Source organism: Oncorhynchus tshawytscha, unplaced genomic scaffold, assembly GCF_018296145.1.
Source record: "Oncorhynchus tshawytscha isolate Ot180627B unplaced genomic scaffold, Otsh_v2.0 Un_contig_12071_pilon_pilon, whole genome shotgun sequence".
NCBI lineage: Eukaryota > Metazoa > Chordata > Actinopteri > Salmoniformes > Salmonidae > Oncorhynchus > Oncorhynchus tshawytscha.
This window is the reverse complement of record NW_024608713.1, coordinates 1,751-22,044: the sequence shown is the minus strand read 5'-3', so window position 1 is coordinate 22,044 and position 20,294 is coordinate 1,751. Positions and strand designations below refer to the sequence as shown.

The following is a 20,294-nucleotide window of genomic DNA, read 5'->3' as shown; positions in this document are numbered from 1 at the left end:
CATATGAGATGAACAATGTAGGGTAAGTAACATTATATAAGGTAGCATTGTTTAAAGTGGCTAGTGATATATTTACATAATTTCCCATCAATTCCCATGATTAAAGTGGCTGGAGTAGAGTCAGTGTCATTGACAGTGTGTTGGCAGTAGCCACTCAATGTTAGTGGTGGCTGTTTAACAGTCTGATGGCCTTGAGATAGAAGCTGTTTTCAGTCTCTCGGTCCCAGCTTTGATGCACCTGTACTGACCTCGCCTTCTGGATGACAGCGGGGTGAACAGGCAGTGGCTCGGTGGTTGATGTCCTTGATGATCTTTATGGCCTTCCTGTAGCATCGGGTGGTGTAGGTGTCCTGGAGGGCAGGTAGTTTGCCCCCGGTGATGCGTTGTGCAGACCTCACTACCCTCTGGAGAGCCTTACGGTTGAGGGCGGTGCAGTTGCCATACCAGGCGGTGATACAGCCCGCCAGGATGCTCTCGATTGTGCATCTGTAGAAGTTTGTGAGTGCTTTTGGTGACAAGCCGAATTTCTTCAGCCTCCTGAGGTTGAAGAGGCGCTGCTGCGCCTTCCTCACGATGCTGTCTGTGTGAGTGGACCAATTCAGTTTGTCTGTGATGTGTATGCCGAGGAACTTAAAACTTGCTACCCTCTCCACTACTGTTCCATCGATGTGGATGGGGGTGTTCCCTCTGCTGTTTCCTGAAGTCCACAATCATCTCCTTAGTTTTGTTGACGTTGAGTGTGAGGTTATTTTCCTGACACCACACTCCGAGGGCCTCACCTCCTCCCTGTAGGCCGTCTCGTCGTTGTTGGTAATCAAGCCTACCACTGTTGTGTCGTCCGCAAACTTGATGATTGAGTTGGAGGCGTGCATGGCCACGCAGTCGTGGGTGAACAGGGAGTACAGGAGGGGGCTCAGAACGCACCCTTGTGGGGCCCCAGTGTTGAGGATCAGCGGGGAGGAGATGTTGTTGCCTACCCTCACCACCTGGGGCGGCCCGTCAGGAAGTCCAGTACCCAGTTGCACAGGGGCGGGGTCGAGACCCAGGGTCTCGAGCTTGATGACGAGCTTGGAGGGTACTATGGTGTTGAATGCCGAGCTGTAGTCGATGAACAGCATTCTCACATAGGTATTCCTCTTGTCCAGATGGGTTAGGGCAGTGTGCAGTGTGGTTGAGATTGCATCGTCTGTGGACCTATTTGGGCGGTAAGCAAATTGAGTGGGTCAAGGGTGTCAGGTAGGGTGGAGGTGATATGGTCCTTGACTAGTCTCTCAAAGCACTTCATGATGACGGATGTAAGTGCTACGGGGGCGGTAGTCGTTTAGCTCAGTTACCTTAGCTTTCTTGGGAACAGGAACAATGGTGGCCCTCTTGAAGCATGTGGGAACAGCAGACTGGTATAGGGATTGGTTGAATATGTCCGTAAACACACACCGGCCAGCTGGTCTGCGCATGCTCTGAGGGCGCGGCTGGGGATGCCGTCTGGGCCTGCAGCCTTGCGAGGGTTAACACGTTTAAATGTCAAGTCACAGCCATATATTTTTAAAAGTGAGCTAAAATTGTAGTAGGTTCCAGCAGTAGGCTAGGCTATACTAGAGATGTTAGGCCAATACATGATGTTCTGTTTATCCAAGCCCATAGTACTGGTGAGTTCACACGGTTGTCATGGTGGCCCCCCACCACACACACACACAGTTCCTGATGACCTCATTTAACCCTTGACCTCTGAGCTAGAACATTTGAGGAGGTTATGGCAGGCTGGTGTCCGACTGTTTCCATACAAACTTCATATTTGGTATATTGCATGTGCAACAATATTATTTGAACAGTGAGGTTGCAGATTTTAGACTAAGAACATTAAGGTAGGAATTCCACATTTACATACCAGAGAGGCTATTTTTAAATCATGTGGATGCAGGCCGCAAATTGATGACTGAAATGTCAAGATTTGAATAGTGGTCGAGAGGAGAGAGCCGAGCCTCGAGCCGATTTCTTTCCAAATGGTGCAGATAGAAATGTCTTGTAACTGACATGATTCCTATATGAATGAGTAGCATGTATATTCTACATGATATATTTCTATCTGAACGTGCTGTAGTGGGGCATCCCACTTAGATGTTGCAGATGAAAATGCCTTTCATAGAGCTGTTGTGATTCCTTAATCAAATCAAATCAAATTGTATTTTATTAGTCACATGCGCCGAATACAACAAGTGTAGACCTTACAGTGAAATGCTTACTTACAAGCCCTAACCAACAATGCAGTTTAAAAAATATGGATAAGATTAAGAAATAAAAGTAACAAGTAATTAAAGAGCAACAGTAAAATAACAATAGCGAGACTATACACAGGGGGGGTACCGGTACAGATTCAATGTGTGGGGGCAGTGGTTAGTTGAGGTAATATGTATATGTAGGTAGAGTTATTAAAGTGACAATGCATAGATGATAACTACAGAGAGTAGCAGTGGTGTGAAAGAGGGGGGGGGCAATGCAAATAGTCTAGGTAGCCATTTGATTAGATATTCAGGAGTCTTATGGCTTTGGGCTGTTTAAAAGCCTCTTGGACCTAGACTTGGCGCTCCGGTACCGCTTGCCATGCAGTAGCAGAGAGAACAGTCTATTACTAGGGTGGCTGGAGTCTTTGATGATTTTAGGGCCTTCCTCTTACACCGCCTGGTCTAGAGGTCCTGGATGGCAGGAAGCTTGGCCCCAGTGATGTACTGGGCTGTTTTCACTACCCTCGGTGGTGCCTTGCGGTCGGAGGCCAAGCAGTTGCCATACCAGGCAGTGATGCAAACAGCCAGGATGCTCTCGATGGTGCAGCTGTAGAACCTTTTGAGGATCTGAGGACCCATGCCAAATCTTTTCGGTTTCCTGAAGGGAATAGGTTTTGTCATGCCCTCTTCACGACTGTCTTGGTGTGCTTGGACCATGTTAGTTTGTTGGTGATGTGGACACCAAGGAACTTGAAGCTCTCAACCTTCTCCACTACAGCCCCGTCAATGAAAATGGGGGTGTACTCGGTCCTCTTTTTCATGTAGTCCACAATCATCTCCTTTGTCTTGATCATGTTGAGGGAGAGGTTGTTGTCCTGGCACCCCACGGCCAGGTCTCTGACCTCCTCCCTGTAGGCTGTCTCGTCGTTGTCGATGATCAGGCCTACCACTGTAGTGTCAACGGCAAACTTAATGATGGTGTTGGAGTCGTGTCTGGCCATGCAGTCTTGAGTGAACAGGAGGGGACTGAGCACACACCCCCTGAGGGGCCCCTGTGTTGAGGATCAGCGTGGCGGATGTGTTGTTACCTACCCTTACCACCTGGGGGCGGCCCGTCAGGAAGTCCAGGATCCAGTTGCAGAGGGAGGTGTTAAGTCCCAGGGTCCTTAGCTTATTGATTGAGTTCTGAGGGCACTATGGTGTTGAATGTCGAGCTGTAGTCAATGAATAGCATTCTCACATAGGTGTTCCTTTTGTCAAGGTGGAAAAGGGCTGTGTGGAGTGCAATAGAGATTGCATCATCTGTTGATCTGGTGGGGTGGTATGCAAATTGGAGTGGATCTAGGGTTTCTGGGATAATGGTGTTGATGTGAGCCATAACCAGCCATTCAAAGCACTCCATGGCAACAGACGTGAGTGCTACGGGTCGGTAGTCATTTAGACAGGTTACCTTAGTGTTCTTGGACACAGGGACTATGGTGGTCTGCTTAATACATCTTGTTATTAAGGACTTGGACAGGGAGAGTTTGAAAATGTCAGTGAAGACACTTGCCAGTTGGTCAGCGCATGGTCACAGTACATGTCCTGGTAATCCGTCTGGCCCTGCGGGCTTTTGAATGTTGACCTGTTTAAAGGTCTTACCCACATCGGCTGCGGAGAGCGTGATCACACACTCTTCCGGAACAGCTGGTGCTCTCATGCATGTTTCAGTGTTATTTGCCTCGAAGCGAGCATAGAAGTAGTTTAGCTCGTCTGGTAGGCTCGTGTCATTGGGCAGCTCTCGGCTGTGCTTCCCGTTGTAGCCTGTAATGGTTTGCAAGCCCTGCCACATCCCACGAGCTTCAGAGCCGGTATAGGTCGATTCCATCTTAGTCCTGTATTGACGCTTGGCTGTTTGATGGTTCGTCAGAGGGCAGAGCGGGATTTCTTATAAGCTTCCAGGTGAGAGTCCCGCTCCTTGAAAGCGGCAGCTCTAGCCTTTAGCTCAATGCGGATGTTGCCTGTCATCCATTGCTTCTGGTTGGGGTATGTACGTACGGTCACTGTGGGGATGACGTCATCGATGCACTTATTGATGAAGCCGATGACTGATGTGATGTACTCCTCAATGCCATCAGAGGAATCCCAGAACACATTCCAGTCTGTGCTAGCAAAACAGTCCTTTAGCTTAGCATCTGCTTCATCTGACCACTTTTTATTGACAGAGACACAGGTGCCTCCTGCTTTCATTTTTGCAGGAATCAGGAGGATAGAATTATGGTCAGATTTGCCAAATGGAGGGCGAGAGAGAGCTCAAGACTTCCTAAGATATCGTGCACCCGCTGTTATTTACAAAAATAACATTATGTGCAAAATGATTTTTAAAAAGAGTTACAAACAATGCAAAGAAACAAACAAAAAACACAATTGGTTGGGGACACCTAAAACGCACGACCACCAAATTGACACTAGAAAATGGAGAGGACAGCATTTAGAAATGCTTTATGCCTTAGTTAACGCTGTGGATTCATATCATAGAAATATTTAGAGGAATCAACTCGGATATAACCCATTTTAGCATGGACATTGTCATTGAGGGCTTCCACCATTTTAAAGTAGTCAACTGGATGGGGATTCCTAAGGGTTTGGAGGGAGCAGAGCATCTTCAAATGGGGTTGCCTCTGGTTTGTTAATGGCTGTTATCCTATATCATCATTTAGTGGCCACAATGAATGAATGACACACAACATTTGGGTCAGGACTCCAGCACCACAGGTGAGGATAAATCACGATTATAAGCTTGACAGTTTTATCAAACACAAAAGTAGAACATTTACTATTTTCAATGGAGATAGCCTCAATGGCGCTGACCATGCTATCACAGTTTCCATAATGGCACAGATACAAAGATGAGACCTCTTTCCATCTCTATGGTTGATATTCACACAATGTTAGGTCCAGCAGCCTGGCCCAACACATAATAATGTCACGAAAGCGTATTCTAATAGTGTAAAAGGCTGTTAGTTGACCATAATAGGTTCTATGCCCATTTGAATAGGGAAAGGGTGTTCATTTGTTTGATGAGATTACAGATTTTCTCAGGGAATCCCATTTCAATTTTAAGGGATGCCACATGGAGTCCTGACCCCCAAGTTTGGGAACCACTGCCCTAATCCCTATTTTATGTGACTGTTCTACTTAATACATATCTACAGTGCCTTGCGAAAGTATTCGGCCCCCTTGAACTTTGCGACCTTTTGCCATATTTCAGGCTTCAAACATAAAGATATAAAACTGTATTTTTTTGTGAAGAATCAACAACAAGTGGGACACAATCATGAAGTGGAACAACATTTATTGGATATTTCAAACTTTTTTAACAAATCAAAAACTGAAAAATTGGGCGTGCAAAATTATTCAGCCCCTTTACTTTCAGTGCAGCAAACTCTCTCCAGAAGTTCAGTGAGGATCTCTGAATGATCCAATGTTGACCTAAATGACTAATGATGATAAATACAATCCACCTGTGTGTAATCAAGTCTCCGTATAAATGCACCTGCACTGTGATAGTCTCAGAGGTCCGTTAAAAGCGCAGAGAGCATCATGAAGAACAGGGAACACACCAGGCAGGTCCGAGATACTGTTGTGAAGAAGTTTAAAGCCGGATTTGGATACAAAAAGATTTCCCAAGCTTTAAACATCCCAAGGAGCATTGTGCAAGCGATAATATTGAAATGGAAGGAGTATCAGACCACTGCAAATCTACCAAGACCTGGCCGTCCCTCTAAACTTTCAGCTCATACAAGGAGAAGACTGAGACTCAGAGATGCAGCCAAGAGGCCCATGATCACTCTGGATGAACTGCAGAGATCTACAGCTGAGGTGGGAGACTCTGTCCATAGGACAACAATCAGTCGTATATTGCACAAATCTGGCCTTTATGGAAGAGTGGCAAGAAGAAAGCCATTTCTTAAAGATATCCATAAAAAGTGTCGTTTAAAGTTTGCCACAAGCCACCTGGGAGACACACCAAACATGTGGAAGAAGGTGCTCTGGTCAGATGAAACCAAAATTGAACTTTTTGGCAACAATGCAAAACGTTATGTTTGGCGTAAAAGCAACACAGCTCATCACCCTGAACACACCATCCTCACTGTCAAACATGGTGGTGGCAGCATCATGGTTTGGGCCTGCTTTTCTTCAGCAGGGACAGGGAAGATGGTTAAAATTGATGGGAAGATGGATGGAACCAAATACAGGACCATTCTGGAAGAAAACCTGATGGAGTCTGCAAAAGACCTGAGACTGGGACGGAGATTTGTCTTCCAACAAGACAATGATCCAAAACATAAAGCAAAATCTACAATGGAATGGTTCAAAAATAAACATATCCAGGTGTTAGAATGGCCAAGTCAAAGTCCAGCCCTGAATCCAATCGAGAATCTGTGGAAAGAACTGAAAACTGCTGTTCACAAATGCTCTCCATCCAACCTCACTGAGCTCGAGCTGTTTTGCAAGGAGGAATGGGAAAAATGTCAGTCTCTCGATGTGCAAAACTGATAGAGACATACCCCAAGCGACTTACAGCTGTAATCGCAGCAAAAGGTGGCGCTACAAAGTATTAACTTAAGGGGGCTGAATAATTTTGCACGCCCAATTTTTCAGTTTTGATTTGTTAAAAAGTTTGAAATATCCAATAAATGTTGTTCCACTTCATGATTGTGTCCCACTTGTTGTTGATTCTTCACAAAAAAATACAGTTTTATATCTTTATGTTTGAAGCCTGAAATGTGGCAAAAGGTCGCAAAGTTCAAGGGGGCCGAATACTTTCGCAAGGCACTGTATCTGAACATTCTGTTGTGTGGCATGGCACGGAACTCGGCCCCCTGTTCTATGGCCCCACAGACTCCTCCCATCCAGACATGCTACTGTTCAGAAGTGATGAGGGCACAGATCCAAAATGGCTACTGTACAGACCATGAACCTCTGGTATGAGGTGGAAACTGTGACTATGTTCCAACTGGCACCCTATTTCCTATGGGTCCCGGTCAAAAATTGTGCACTAAGGGGCCTCCCGGGTGGCGCAGTTGTCCAAGGCTGTGCCACCAGAGACTCTGGGTTGGAGCCCAGGGTCTGTCGCAGCCGGCCGCGACCGGGAGGCCCATGGGGCGGCACACAATTGGCCTAGCGTCGTCCGAGGGATGGTTGGGGATAACCTCACATCACGCACTAGTGACTCCTGTGGTGGGCTGGGCGCAGTGCACGCTGGCTAGGTATACGGTGTTTCCTCCGACACATTGGTGTGGCTGGCTTCTGGGTTGGATGTGCGCTGTGTTAAAAAGCAGTGTGGCTTGGGTTGTATTTCGGAGGACACATGGCTCTTGACCTTCGCCTCTCCCGAGTCCGTACGGGAGTTGTAGCGATGAGACAAGACAGTAACTACTAACAATTGGATACCACGAAATTGGGGAGAAAAAGGGGATAAAAAAATAAATAATTGTGCACTAAAATAGGGAACAGGGTGCCATTTAGGATTCAGATATCTGTCTCTACGCACAGTTCTAGGATCAGCTTAACCTCTCCATATTCTAAGCTGTATCATCAGGAGGGAAATCATATAAACTGACCTTAGATCACCATTTAGATCTAATTGGTCCTACTCTATGTTACAGTGTCGTGAAGTATTTTGTATATTTGGCATGTTGGTATAGTTCAGCTGTGTCTAACATGAGGCCTGCTACTTGATAATGTGTCATTAAATTGTTTTATCGAATGTAAAAAGTATCATGAACATGTCCATGTTGGTGAGATGACAATTTACTCAATAGCTGTACATTTACTGACGATGCTACTTGGGCAGTGAGATGATTCATGTTGTGTACCTCACCAAAAGTAGGCCAGCTATCTATAATAGGGATGTAGAAGTCACTTTACCTGCACTAAGGGGCCATTTCTGAGAAGTCAGGAAGAATATGTTTTGAAAAACAACCGCTGAAAAGCTACATTGTTATGTTCTAACCCATTCACATGATGTTCTTGTTGGTGTAGCTACAATGACAAAATAACAAGGGGACTACCATAGACCATACCACCATACTACCATACTACCATACTACCATACTACCATACCACCATACTACCATACTACCATACTACCATAGACCATACCACCATACTACCATACTACCATACTACCATAGACCATACTACCATATTACCATACTACCATAGACCATACCACCATACTACCATACTACCATACTACCATACCACCATACTACCATACTACCATACTACCATAGACCATACCACCATACTACCATACTACCATACTACCATAGACCATACTACCATATTACCATACTACCATAGACCATACCACCATACTACCATACTACCATACTACCATACTGCCATACCACCATACTACCATACTACCATACTACCATAGACCATACCACCATACTACCATACTACCATACTACCATACCACCATACTACCATACTACCATACTACCATACCACCATACTACCATACTACCATAGACCATACCACCATACTACCATAGACCATACCACCATACTACCATACTACCATACTATCATACTACCATACTACCATACTACCATAGACCATACAACCATACTACCATACTACCATACTACCATACCACCATACTACCATACTACCATGCTACTATACTACCATACTATACTACCATACTACCATAGACCATACCACCATACTACCATACTACCATACTACCATACCACCATAGACCATACCACCATACTACCATAGACCATACCACCATACTACCATACTACCATAGACCATACTACCATACTACCATACTACCATAGACCATACTACCAAACTACCATCGACCATACTACCATACTACCATAGACCATACTACCATACCATACTACCATACTACCATAGACCATACTACCATACTACCAAACTACATAGACCATACTACCATACTACCATACTACCATAGACCATACTACCATACTACCATAGACCATACTACCATACTACCATAGACCATACTACCATAGACCATAGTACCATAGACCACACTACCATACTACCATAGACCATACTACCATACTACCATAGAACACACTACCATACTACCATAGACCATACTACCATACTACCATAGACCATAGTACCATTGACCATACTACCATAGACCATACTACCATACTACCATAGACCACACTACCATACTACCATAGACCATACTACCATAGACCATACTACCATACTACCATAGACCACACTACCATACTACCATAGACCATACTACCATAGACCATACTACTATACTACCAAACTACCATAGACCATACTACCATACTACCATACTACCATACTACCATAGACCACACTACCATGCTACCATAGACCATACTACCATACTACCATAGACCATACTACCATACTACCATAGACCATACTACCATACTACCATAGACCATACTACCATACTACCATAGACCATACTACCATAGACCATAGTACCATAGACCACACTACCATACTACCATAGACCATACTACCATACTACCATAGAACACACTACCATACTACCATAGATCATACTACCATACTACCATAGACCATAGTACCATTGACCATACTACCATAGACCATACTACCATACTACCATAGACCACACTACCATACTACCATAGACCATACTACCATAGACCATACTACCATACTACCATAGACCACACTACCATACTACCATAGACCATACTACCATAGACCATACTACTATACTACCAAACTACCATAGACCATACTACCATACTACCATACTACCATAGACCATACTACCATACTACCATAGACCATACTACCATACTACCATAGACCATACTACCATACTACCATAGACCATACTACCATAGACCATAGTACCATAGACCATACTACCATAGACCATACTACCATACTACCATAGAACATACTACCATAGACCATACTACCATACTACCATAGACCATAGTACCATTGACCATACTACCATAGACCATACTACCATACTACCATAGACCACACTACCATACTACCATAGACCATACTACCATAGACCATACTACCATACTACCATAGACCACACTACCATACTACCATAGACCACACTACCATAGACCATACTACTATACTACCAAACTACCATAGACCATACTACCATACTACCATACTACCATACTACCATAGACCATACTACCATACTACCATAGACCATACTACCATAGACCATAGTACCATAGACCATACTACCATAGACCATACTACCATACTACCATAGAACACACTACCATACTACCATAGACCATGCTACCATACTACCATAGACCATAGTACCATTGACCATACTACCATAGACCATACTACCATACTACCATAGACCACACTACCATACTACCATAGACCATACTACCATAGACCATACTACTATACTACCATAGACCATACTACCATACTACCATGGACCATACTTCCATACTACCATAGACCATACTACCATAGACCATACTACCATACTACCATAGACCATACTACCATAGACCATACTACTATACTACCAAACTACCATAGACCATACTACCATACTACCATACTACCATAGACCATACTACCATACTACCATACTACCATAGGCCACACTACCATACTACCATAGACCATACTACCATACTACCATAGACCATACTACCATAGACCATACTACCATAGACCATACTACCATACTACCATAGACCACACTACCATACTACCATAGGCCATACTACCATAGACCATACTACCATACTACCATAGACCATAGTACCATTGACCATACTACCATAGACCATACTACCATACTACCATAGACCACACTACCATACTACCATAGACCATACTACCATAGACCACACTACCATACTACCATAGACCATACTACCATACTACCATAGACCATACTACCATAGACCATACTACTATACTACCAAACTACCATAGACCATACTACCATACTACCATACTACCATACTACCATAGACCATACTACCATACTACCATAGACCATACTACCATAGACCATAGTACCATAGACCATACTACCATAGACCATACTACCATACTACCATAGAACACACTACCATACTACCATAGACCATGCTACCATACTACCATAGACCATAGTACCATTGACCATACTACCATAGACCATACTACCATACTACCATAGACCACACTACCATACTACCATAGACCATACTACCATAGACCATACTACTATACTACCATAGACCATACTACCATACTACCATGGACCATACTTCCATACTACCATAGACCATACTACCATAGACCATACTACCATACCACCATAGACCATACTACCATAGACCATACTACCATAGACCACACTACCATACTACCATAGACCATACTACCATACTAGCATAGGCCATACTACCATACTACCATACTACCATAGACCATACTACCATACTACCATAGACCATACTACCATAGACCACACTACCATACTACCATAGACCATACTACCATACTACCATATACCATACTACCATAGACCATACTACCATAGACCATACTACCATACTACCATACTACCATAGACCATACTACCATACTACCATACTACCATAGACCATACTATCATACTATCATACTACCATACTACCACAGACCATACTACCATACTACCATACTACCATGCTACCATGCTACCATGCTGCCATAGACCACACTACCATACTACCATACTACCATAGACCATACTGCCATACTACCATACTACCATAGACCACACGTACATACTCCCATAGACCATACTACCATACTACCATACTACCATAGACCATAGACCATACTACCATACTACTATTCTACCATACTACCATAGACCATACTACCATAGACCATCCTACCATACTACCATAGAATTTTCAAACATGTATCTCCTTGTCCATAAGACAATTTTATCATCCATCAAATTTTATCAAATGAGATCCATCTATCTCTCTGTTCTCTCAACCAATCTCTCTCCAAACAGATGTTACCTCTAAGCACTGATCTAGGATCAAATGTCCCCACCCCAACACCAGTGTGTTGAGACATCTGTGAATGTACTGTAATGTTTTTAAAATGGTATAAACTGCCTTAATTTTGTTGGACCCCAGGAAGAGTAGCTGATGCCTTGGGAGGAACTAATTGGTATCCATAATAAACCCCAGGAAGAGTAGCTGCTGCCTTGGGAGGAACTAATTGGTATCCATAATAAACCCCAGGAAGAGGCTGCTGCCTTGGCAGGAACTAATTGGGATCCATAATAAACCCCAGGAAGAGTAGCTGCTGCCTTGGCAGGAACTAATTGGTATCCATAATAAACCCCAGGAAGAGAAGCTAGCTGGAACTAATTGGTATCCATAATAAACCCCAGGAAGAGAAGCTGCTGCCTTGGCAGGAACTAATTGGTATCCATAATAAACCCCAGGAAGAGTAGCTGCTGCCTTGGGAGGAACTAATGGGGATCCATAATAAACCCCAGGAAGAGTAGCTGCTGGCCTTGGGAGAAGCTGCTGCCTTGGCAAACTAATTGGTATCCATAATAAACCCCAGGAAGAGTAGCTGCTGCCTTGGGAGGAACTAATTGGTATCCATAATAAACCCCAGGAAGAGTAGCTGCTGCCTTGGGAGGAACTAATTGGGATCCATAATAAACCCCAGGAAGAGTAGCTGCTGCCTTGGGAGGAACTAATTGGTATCCATAATAAACCCCAGGAAGAGTAGCTGCTGCCTTGGGAGGAACTAATGGGGATCCATAATAAACCCCAGGAAGAGTAGCTGCTGCCTTGGGAGGAACTAATGGGGATCCATAATAAATACAATTACAAATACCAATCATAACCTTTAGCTTAGATCTAGGATTTAGGGCTGTATTCACAACGCATCTCAAAGTAGTGCTGATCTAGGATCGGTTTTCCTGTTAGATCATAATAAATAAGATTAGATGGACCGGGGGACCTGATCCTAGATCAGCACGCTTTATGAATATGGGCCCAGGTTTCTGTTGGACACCTGGCTTTCCAGTGGCAGTGAAACAGAAACGGTAGAACCAAGGATGAATAGAACTGATGAGAAGGAATAAGGACTTCATGTATAGTGGAGGAAATGACAGTGTTCCATGAAAACACGTTCCTGATAACAACAGGTCCAAAATGTTGTCCTATATTCATATTGTATTTTTTATTTGTTTTTAATCCCAGGCCCTCGTCCCCACAGGAGGCATTTTGCCTTTTGGTAGGCCGTCATTGTAAATAAGAATTTGTTCTTAACTGACTTGCCTAGTTAAATAAAGGTTAAAAATAAATAAATAAATTTAAAAACGTACAAAATTAATAACATTTAAAAACTTCACAGAGAGACCTGTGCATCATGACAACACTTCAATCACCAACTACCATACATATCTCTGTACTCATGCAGTATTTACATCTCTCTCTCTCTCTCTCTCTCTCTCTCTCTCTCTCTCTCTCTCTCTCTTTGATGATGGGGGGATTTCTATTCTTCCCTGGCTGTGAGCTCAGCGGGTTTCTCTCTGTCACTCTAATCCCCCCTCTCTGGGCGCCAGCATATAAAAGGTTCGGGAGGGCCCTCTCCTCTCACACACTGACCGCCTGAGCCCACTCCTGTACCCACACACTGAGCAGAGGTAAGAGACGGGCACACAGAGATACAGAGAGATGGGGGAAGAGGGAAAATGGGGGATGAGAGAGGGATAGATTAGGTATCTCAAACGTCAAATTCAAATATAGGTCACTCTAAATGGCATCCTAGTAACTAGAAAGAACACATAAATAACTTATATTTCTTAATTGACGTGTTTTACCGAGTTCCACAGGGATTGTTTAATGAATCTGTAGGTTCTTGTTTTCTATAATATCTGGTTGACTCTTTTACATTGGAGATTCATTGACTCTTAAGTGGACATGGTTTACATGGGCAAACAACAACAACAAACTCTTCATTTCTGTTCTTACTGATGTTTGGATCGTAAGGGAACTCGAGGAACATTTTAAAGTGGCCAGTAGGGGTCATGTGGTTAAACCTCATCCAAGATGGCTACTCATATTTTTCTGTTCCGTTGATCAATTACAGGCTCTGCTAAGGAGCTAAGGAGTAAAGCAGGGGTACCGTCTACTGTCTAGAACACGTTTGGGTAAAAGTTGTAGACTTCAATGGGATAAAGTGGTAAATGAGCTGTGTCTGTTTCAGCAGCATTAAACTTAGCAGCAGTGTGTTGAACCCTCGTACATTTCTTTACCTCCTTTAATTTCCTTCCCTCTGTCATCCCTCTGTTTTTGTTCCAGTCATCATGTCTGGAGATAAGTCGAAATCTGCTTCCCAGACCGACGGCAAGGCCGCCCAGGGAAAGAGATCTGAGATGGGCATGAACGCCTACAAGGTAACACACCTGCATGCATACACACACACACACACACACACACACACACACACACACACACACACACACACACACACACACACACACACACACACACACACACACACACACACACACACGCACACATGCACGCATTCACACACATACACACACAAACACATTCATGCATACACACACACACACACACACGCGTATATATACACACACACATATAATGTACGCATACAAAACCAGATGGCCACACATATATGTTATATAATTGTTGGTACTTTGACACTCGTACGTAACTACTCACACACTGTTTCCACACAATGCCTGTAGTTGCCTGTGGTGGTAAGTCACAGTTGCCATAGCTATGTGTGTGTGGAGGCGTTCTAAGAGAATCACACAAGGACAGTGTCTGTGTCCAAAATGGCCCCCTATTTCCTATGTAGAGCACTACTTTTGACCAGAGCCCAAGTGCACTATATAGGGAATAGGGGACCATTTGCGATTCAAAAGTGTTTGTTTTGTTACATTACACAGTTCAGCCTCAAAGAAAAGATGTGAGAATTAAACTAATTTCTCTCTTTTTTATCTCTTTTATCTTTCTCCCTCTCCCTCCCTCCCTCCCTCCCTCCCTCCCTCCCTCCCTCCCTCCCTCCCTCCCTCCCTCCCTCCCTCCCTCCCTCCCTCCCTCCCCTCCCTCCCTCCCTCCCTCCCCCCTCCCTCCCTCCCTCCCTCCCTCCCTCCTCCCTCCCTCCCTCCCTCCCCCCCTCCCTCCCTCCCCCTCTTTCTCTCCCTCCCTCCCTCCCTCCCTCCCCCTCCCTCCCTCCCTCCCTCTCCTCCCTCCTCTCCCCCTCCTCTTTCCTCTCCCTCTCCCCTCCCTCCCTCCCTCCCTCTCTCCATCTCAGATGTGCGTCTTCGACCAGGAGAACTTCCAGGGCCGCTGTATGGAGATCACCAATGAGTGCATGAACGTGTGTGACATGGGCATGGACAGGGTCCGCTCCCTGCGTGTCGACTGTGGGCCGTGAGTACCAGCCTGTCCCTCGACACACACACATTTGTGTCACACACACACACACCTCAGCTTCACCAACACACACCTAATTCCCACATGCACTTGTAGTGAAATCTTTTCCCTACACTAACGTTACTATGACACACCCATACCTGTTTGTCAATCTAACACAAACTAACATTTATTCCTATCAAATGTTGCTGCAACCATGGTTCTCAATGTGTTTCTGCCTCTCTCTCCCCCCTCTCCTCCCCTCCCTTACCCCTCTTCCCCTCTCCCTCCCTCTCACTCCCTCTCTCTCCCCCTTTCTCCCTCTATCAGTTTTGTGGGTTATGAGCAGATGAACTTCTGTGGTGAGATGTTCATCCTGGAGAAGGGAGAGTACCCTCGCTGGGACTCCTGGAGCAACTGTCAGAAGAATGACTACCTGCTGTCCTTCAGGCCCGTCCGCATGGTATGTCACACACTCCTCCATTTGTCTCTCCCCATCACTCTGTCCTTCCATCTCTCCAGCACTACATCTCTGTCATTGGCCAGAATACATTTACATGCACGTATCTGATAATCATGTATTTCTGCTGTTAGTAATCATCTCTCTTAACATCCATCCATATTCATCTAGTCATTCATTTATCCATCCATCCATCTACTCATCCATCTACTCATCCATCCATCCATCCATCCATCCATCCATCCATCCATTCATTCATTCATTTATTCATTCATTCATTCATTCATCCATCCATCTACTCATCCATCCATCCATATCCATCCATCCATCCATCCATCCATCCATCCATCCATCCATCCATCCATCCATCCATCCATCTACTCATTCATCCATCCATCCATCCATCCATCCATCCATCCATCCATCCATCCATCCATCCATCCATTAATTTATCCAAATTGATCAGTTCGGCCTGTTATCTGTTAGTTATGTTATGTTAGTTTTTAACTCCACCTCTCTCTCTCCCCCACCTCCCTCCCCTCTTTCCCCCTCTCCCCTCTCTCTCAGGACCCTGAGAAGCACAAGATCTGCCTGTTCGAGGTTGGAGAGTTCAAGGGTCGTAAGATGGAGATCATGGATGATGATGTTCCCTCTCTGTTCTCCTACGGATTCACCGATAGGGTCGGCAGCATCATGGTCAGCTGCGGAAGGTGAGTGGTCCTCGCTGCGGCAACAGGACACACCCACATCGCAGACAAACATGCCATTGGTCTATAGGACGAGATAGAGCAGGAAGTGGATGAGACAGTAATGTCATTATGACATAAACAACCAGGCATCACCAAACCTAGATACCTTAGATCGTTTGTAATCTATTGTACAAATTATTCATTCATTTCAAATGGCTGAGTCGTTCCACCGTTTCTATGTAAATAATAGAATTCAGAAACTGTTCCTAAAATAGTTTGGAATGACGAAAGTTTCCACAATAGTTTTAATTGTCAGAGGGGTTCCATTTAGAAGATCATTTAATATATAGGTTCTCTGTTTCCCTCTGGCTTCCTGTGTCTACATACTTCAAATAGAATCTAGTCTGCCTCTCAAATGGCACCCTATTCCCTTCATATGCAGTATGGGCCCTGGTCAAAAGTAGTGTACTAAATAGGGACTAGGGCACCATTTGGGACGTATCCCTGAAGATCTGTGATTCACTTTCCGAAAGGCAGCAGGAATGATGTCAGGATGTCTTTCCTGTTTTAAACAGCCTCTTCAGAATCAGAACAAAGGGTTTTATATAGCACAGTTTGTTTGTGTGTGTTCGTTCATGTACATGTGTGTGTGTGTATCTGTGTGCATGTGAGCTTCGTCTCTCCAGTGTATCTGCACAGTGAGAGAGGAGATTGGTCCAGTTCCTTCATAGATGTGTTTGGCCCACAGTGAGTAGACAGGTTTCCCTCTGGTTGAAACATCAAACGGACAGACAGGTACCTGTGGCACTACAGGCAAAACGTGACAAACAGATCAATACCTCTATTTAACAAGACATCTCCCTCCCTCACAGCTTCCAACTCCCCTGCCTGTTCCTCTGATGCTGTCGGCTTCTCATCTTTTCTCTTTGTCTCCATCGGTTCTCGCTTTCTTTTCTACTTTACTCTTCTTTGCTAATTTCTCTACCTCTGTGTCCCTCCTGCCCTCTCTCTCTAACTCACACTATTGATTCTCTCTCTCTGTCTTTATTTCTCAGCCTCTGTTCATCTCTTCTTCATCCTCTCGCTTTCTCCCATCTATGTCCCTCTCTTCCCCCATTCCAGCCCTCATTCACTCAGCCCTTTCCAACTTCTCCTCTCTCTCCCATCTCTCTCCCTCCCTCCATCCCTCCACTCATCCCCCTTCTCCTCTCTCTCCCATCTCTTCCCCATCTATCTCCTCCCTCCATCCCTCCACTCATCCCCCTTGTCCTCTCTCTCCCATCTCTCTCCCATCTATCTCTCTCCCTCCATCCCTCCACTCATCCCCCTTCTCCTCTCTCTCCCATCTCTTCCCCATCTATCTCTCTCCTCCATCCCTCCACTCATCCCCCTTCTCCTCTCTCTCCCATCTCTTCCCATCTATCTCCCTCCCTCCATCCCTCCACTCATCCCCCTTGTCCTCTCTCTCCCATCTCTCCCCATCTATCTCTCTCCCTCCATCCCTCCACTCATCCCCCCTTGTCCTCTCTCTCCCATCTCTCGCCCATCTATCTCTCTCCCACCATCCCTCCACTCATCCCCCTTCTCCTCTCTCTCCCATCTCTTCCCATCTATCTCCCTCCCTCCATCCCTCCACTCATCCCCCTTGTCCTCTCTCTCCCATCTCTCTCCCATCTATCTCTCTCCCTCCATCCCTCCACTCATCCCCCTTGTCCTCTCTCTCCCATCTCTCTCCCATCTATCTCTCTCCCACCATCCCTCCACTCATCCCCCTTCTCCTCTCTCTCCCATCTCTCTCCCATCTATCTCCATCCCTCCACTCATCCCCCTTCTCCTCTCTCTCCCCATCTCTTCCCATCTATCTCCCTCCCTCCATCCCTCCACTCACCCCCTTGTCCTCTCTCTCCCATCTCTCCCCATCTATCTCTCTCCCTCCATCCCTCCACTCATCCCCCTTCTCCTCTCTCTCCCATCTCTCTCCCATCTATCTCCCTCCCTCCATCCCTCCACTCATCCCCCTTCTCCTCTCTCCCCATCTCTCTCCCATCTATCTCCCTCCCTCCATCCCTCCACTCATCCCCCTTGTCCTCTGCTGTTTTCTTCCAGCTGGGTGGGTTACCAGTTCCCTGGATACCGTGGTTCCCAGTACCTCCTGGAGAAGGGTGAGTACCGGCACTTCAACGAGTTCGGTGCCCGGCACCCCCAGTTTCAGTCTGTGAGGCGTATCCGCGACATGCAGTGGCACCAGCACGGCTGCTACACCTTGTCCAGCAAGTGAGGGTCCCAGAGGGCGAGAAAGAGAGTGAGCGGAGGAGAAGCGGAGGAAGGGCACAGTAGAGGAGGAGGAGGAGGAGGAGGGGGGAAGGCTAAAAGGGACAGGAAGAAAGCACCCTATCTATAGGAAGATAGAAAGCTCCCTCCATCCCTCCATCCGACCCCTCACCCCCCCCCGGTGATCCTCTCCGTGGTTAGATCTTTTGTTTTAGAGGGAGGGAGAGAGCGAGGGATGGAGGGAGGTACTTGTTTTTCCCCCCTCTTGAGACGACACCCTCTACCTGTTTGGGAGATGTAAGACTTGTGGCGTACAACCTCCCTGATTGGACAGATACGTCAACACCACGAAACAACAATGGATTCTAAGACTATTGACGTAAATAAACAACGACAACAACTCACATATCAACAAAGACCAGATGTGGTGGGTTGATAGGTAGACAGCTAGATATTCTCTATATTTCTCTCTCTCTCCCCGTCTCTGTTATTTTCAGACCCCTCCCTTCCCCTCTCTCTCTCTCTTTTTCCCCCTCGCATAATTTATTTTTCATCCAACCATCCTGTTTCTCATCAAACCTAAATTCAGCCCAAAACGAGACGACTAATGTGTCTCCTTTGACTCTGATCTATGGGGGTATGGATGTGTGTGTGGGTCTGTTGTCGTGGCTAGAAGAGGGAACGGTATCTAGGGTTCTAGACTTCTAGGGTTCTAGACTTCTAGGGTTCTAAGATTCAAGGAAATGTGCTGCGTACCTCTGCCACAGTCACTGTAAAAGCTTGTCCTCAGACCCTGCACCCTCTTCTATCCTAACCCAAATAAAGAGACTAAACCTGACCTGATTTCACCTCGGATTCTTCATTTAATCAAATGTTTCTCTTGTGGCGGTGATTGTGTGACAGAGGAGATCCAGCAACTCTTAGAGGACAGTGGAAGTTAATAAGAAAGCTTCTTAATGGTTAAAAGCAAAACCAACGTGTTTCGTGTCTTGGACTTCATCAGGTTTTAGACAGAACAAATAATGAGCCTTTTATACATTGATTGTGTGATATCATGGCAGCAATAGCAGTGGAGGGGTTCTTCATATAGCTACAGTCTAGTTAGAATACAGTGAAGGGGTTCTTCATATAGCTACAGTCTAGTTAGAATACAGTGGAGGGGTTCTTCATATAGCT

The 20,294-nt window shown here is 45.3% G+C and overlaps 1 protein-coding gene across 1 annotated transcript; it reads left to right on the top strand.

Moving 5' to 3' along the window:
* The first annotated feature begins 13,846 nt into the window (after window positions 1-13,846).
* Window positions 13,847-19,956, top strand: LOC121843749 (beta-crystallin B1-like). Its single transcript, XM_042313550.1, has 6 exons — window positions 13,847-13,951; window positions 14,610-14,704; window positions 15,598-15,716; window positions 16,029-16,161; window positions 16,726-16,868; window positions 18,954-19,956. The coding sequence occupies exons 2-6, from the start codon at window positions 14,615-14,617 to the stop codon at window positions 19,123-19,125; spliced, it is 657 nt and encodes a 218-aa protein (XP_042169484.1). The 5' UTR covers window positions 13,847-13,951; window positions 14,610-14,614; the 3' UTR covers window positions 19,126-19,956.
* Window positions 19,957-20,294: the final 338 nt, after the last annotated feature.

Coding starts and splice junctions, on each gene's coding strand:
- LOC121843749 (XM_042313550.1), top strand. CDS start 14,615: ATGTCTGGAGATAAGTCGAAATCTGCTTCCCAGACCGACGGCAAGGCC. Junction 14,705..15,597: donor TGGGCATGAACGCCTACAAG/GTAACACACCTG, acceptor TCTCCATCTCAG/ATGTGCGTCTTCGACCAGGA. Junction 16,162..16,725: donor CCTTCAGGCCCGTCCGCATG/GTATGTCACACA, acceptor CCTCTCTCTCAG/GACCCTGAGAAGCACAAGAT.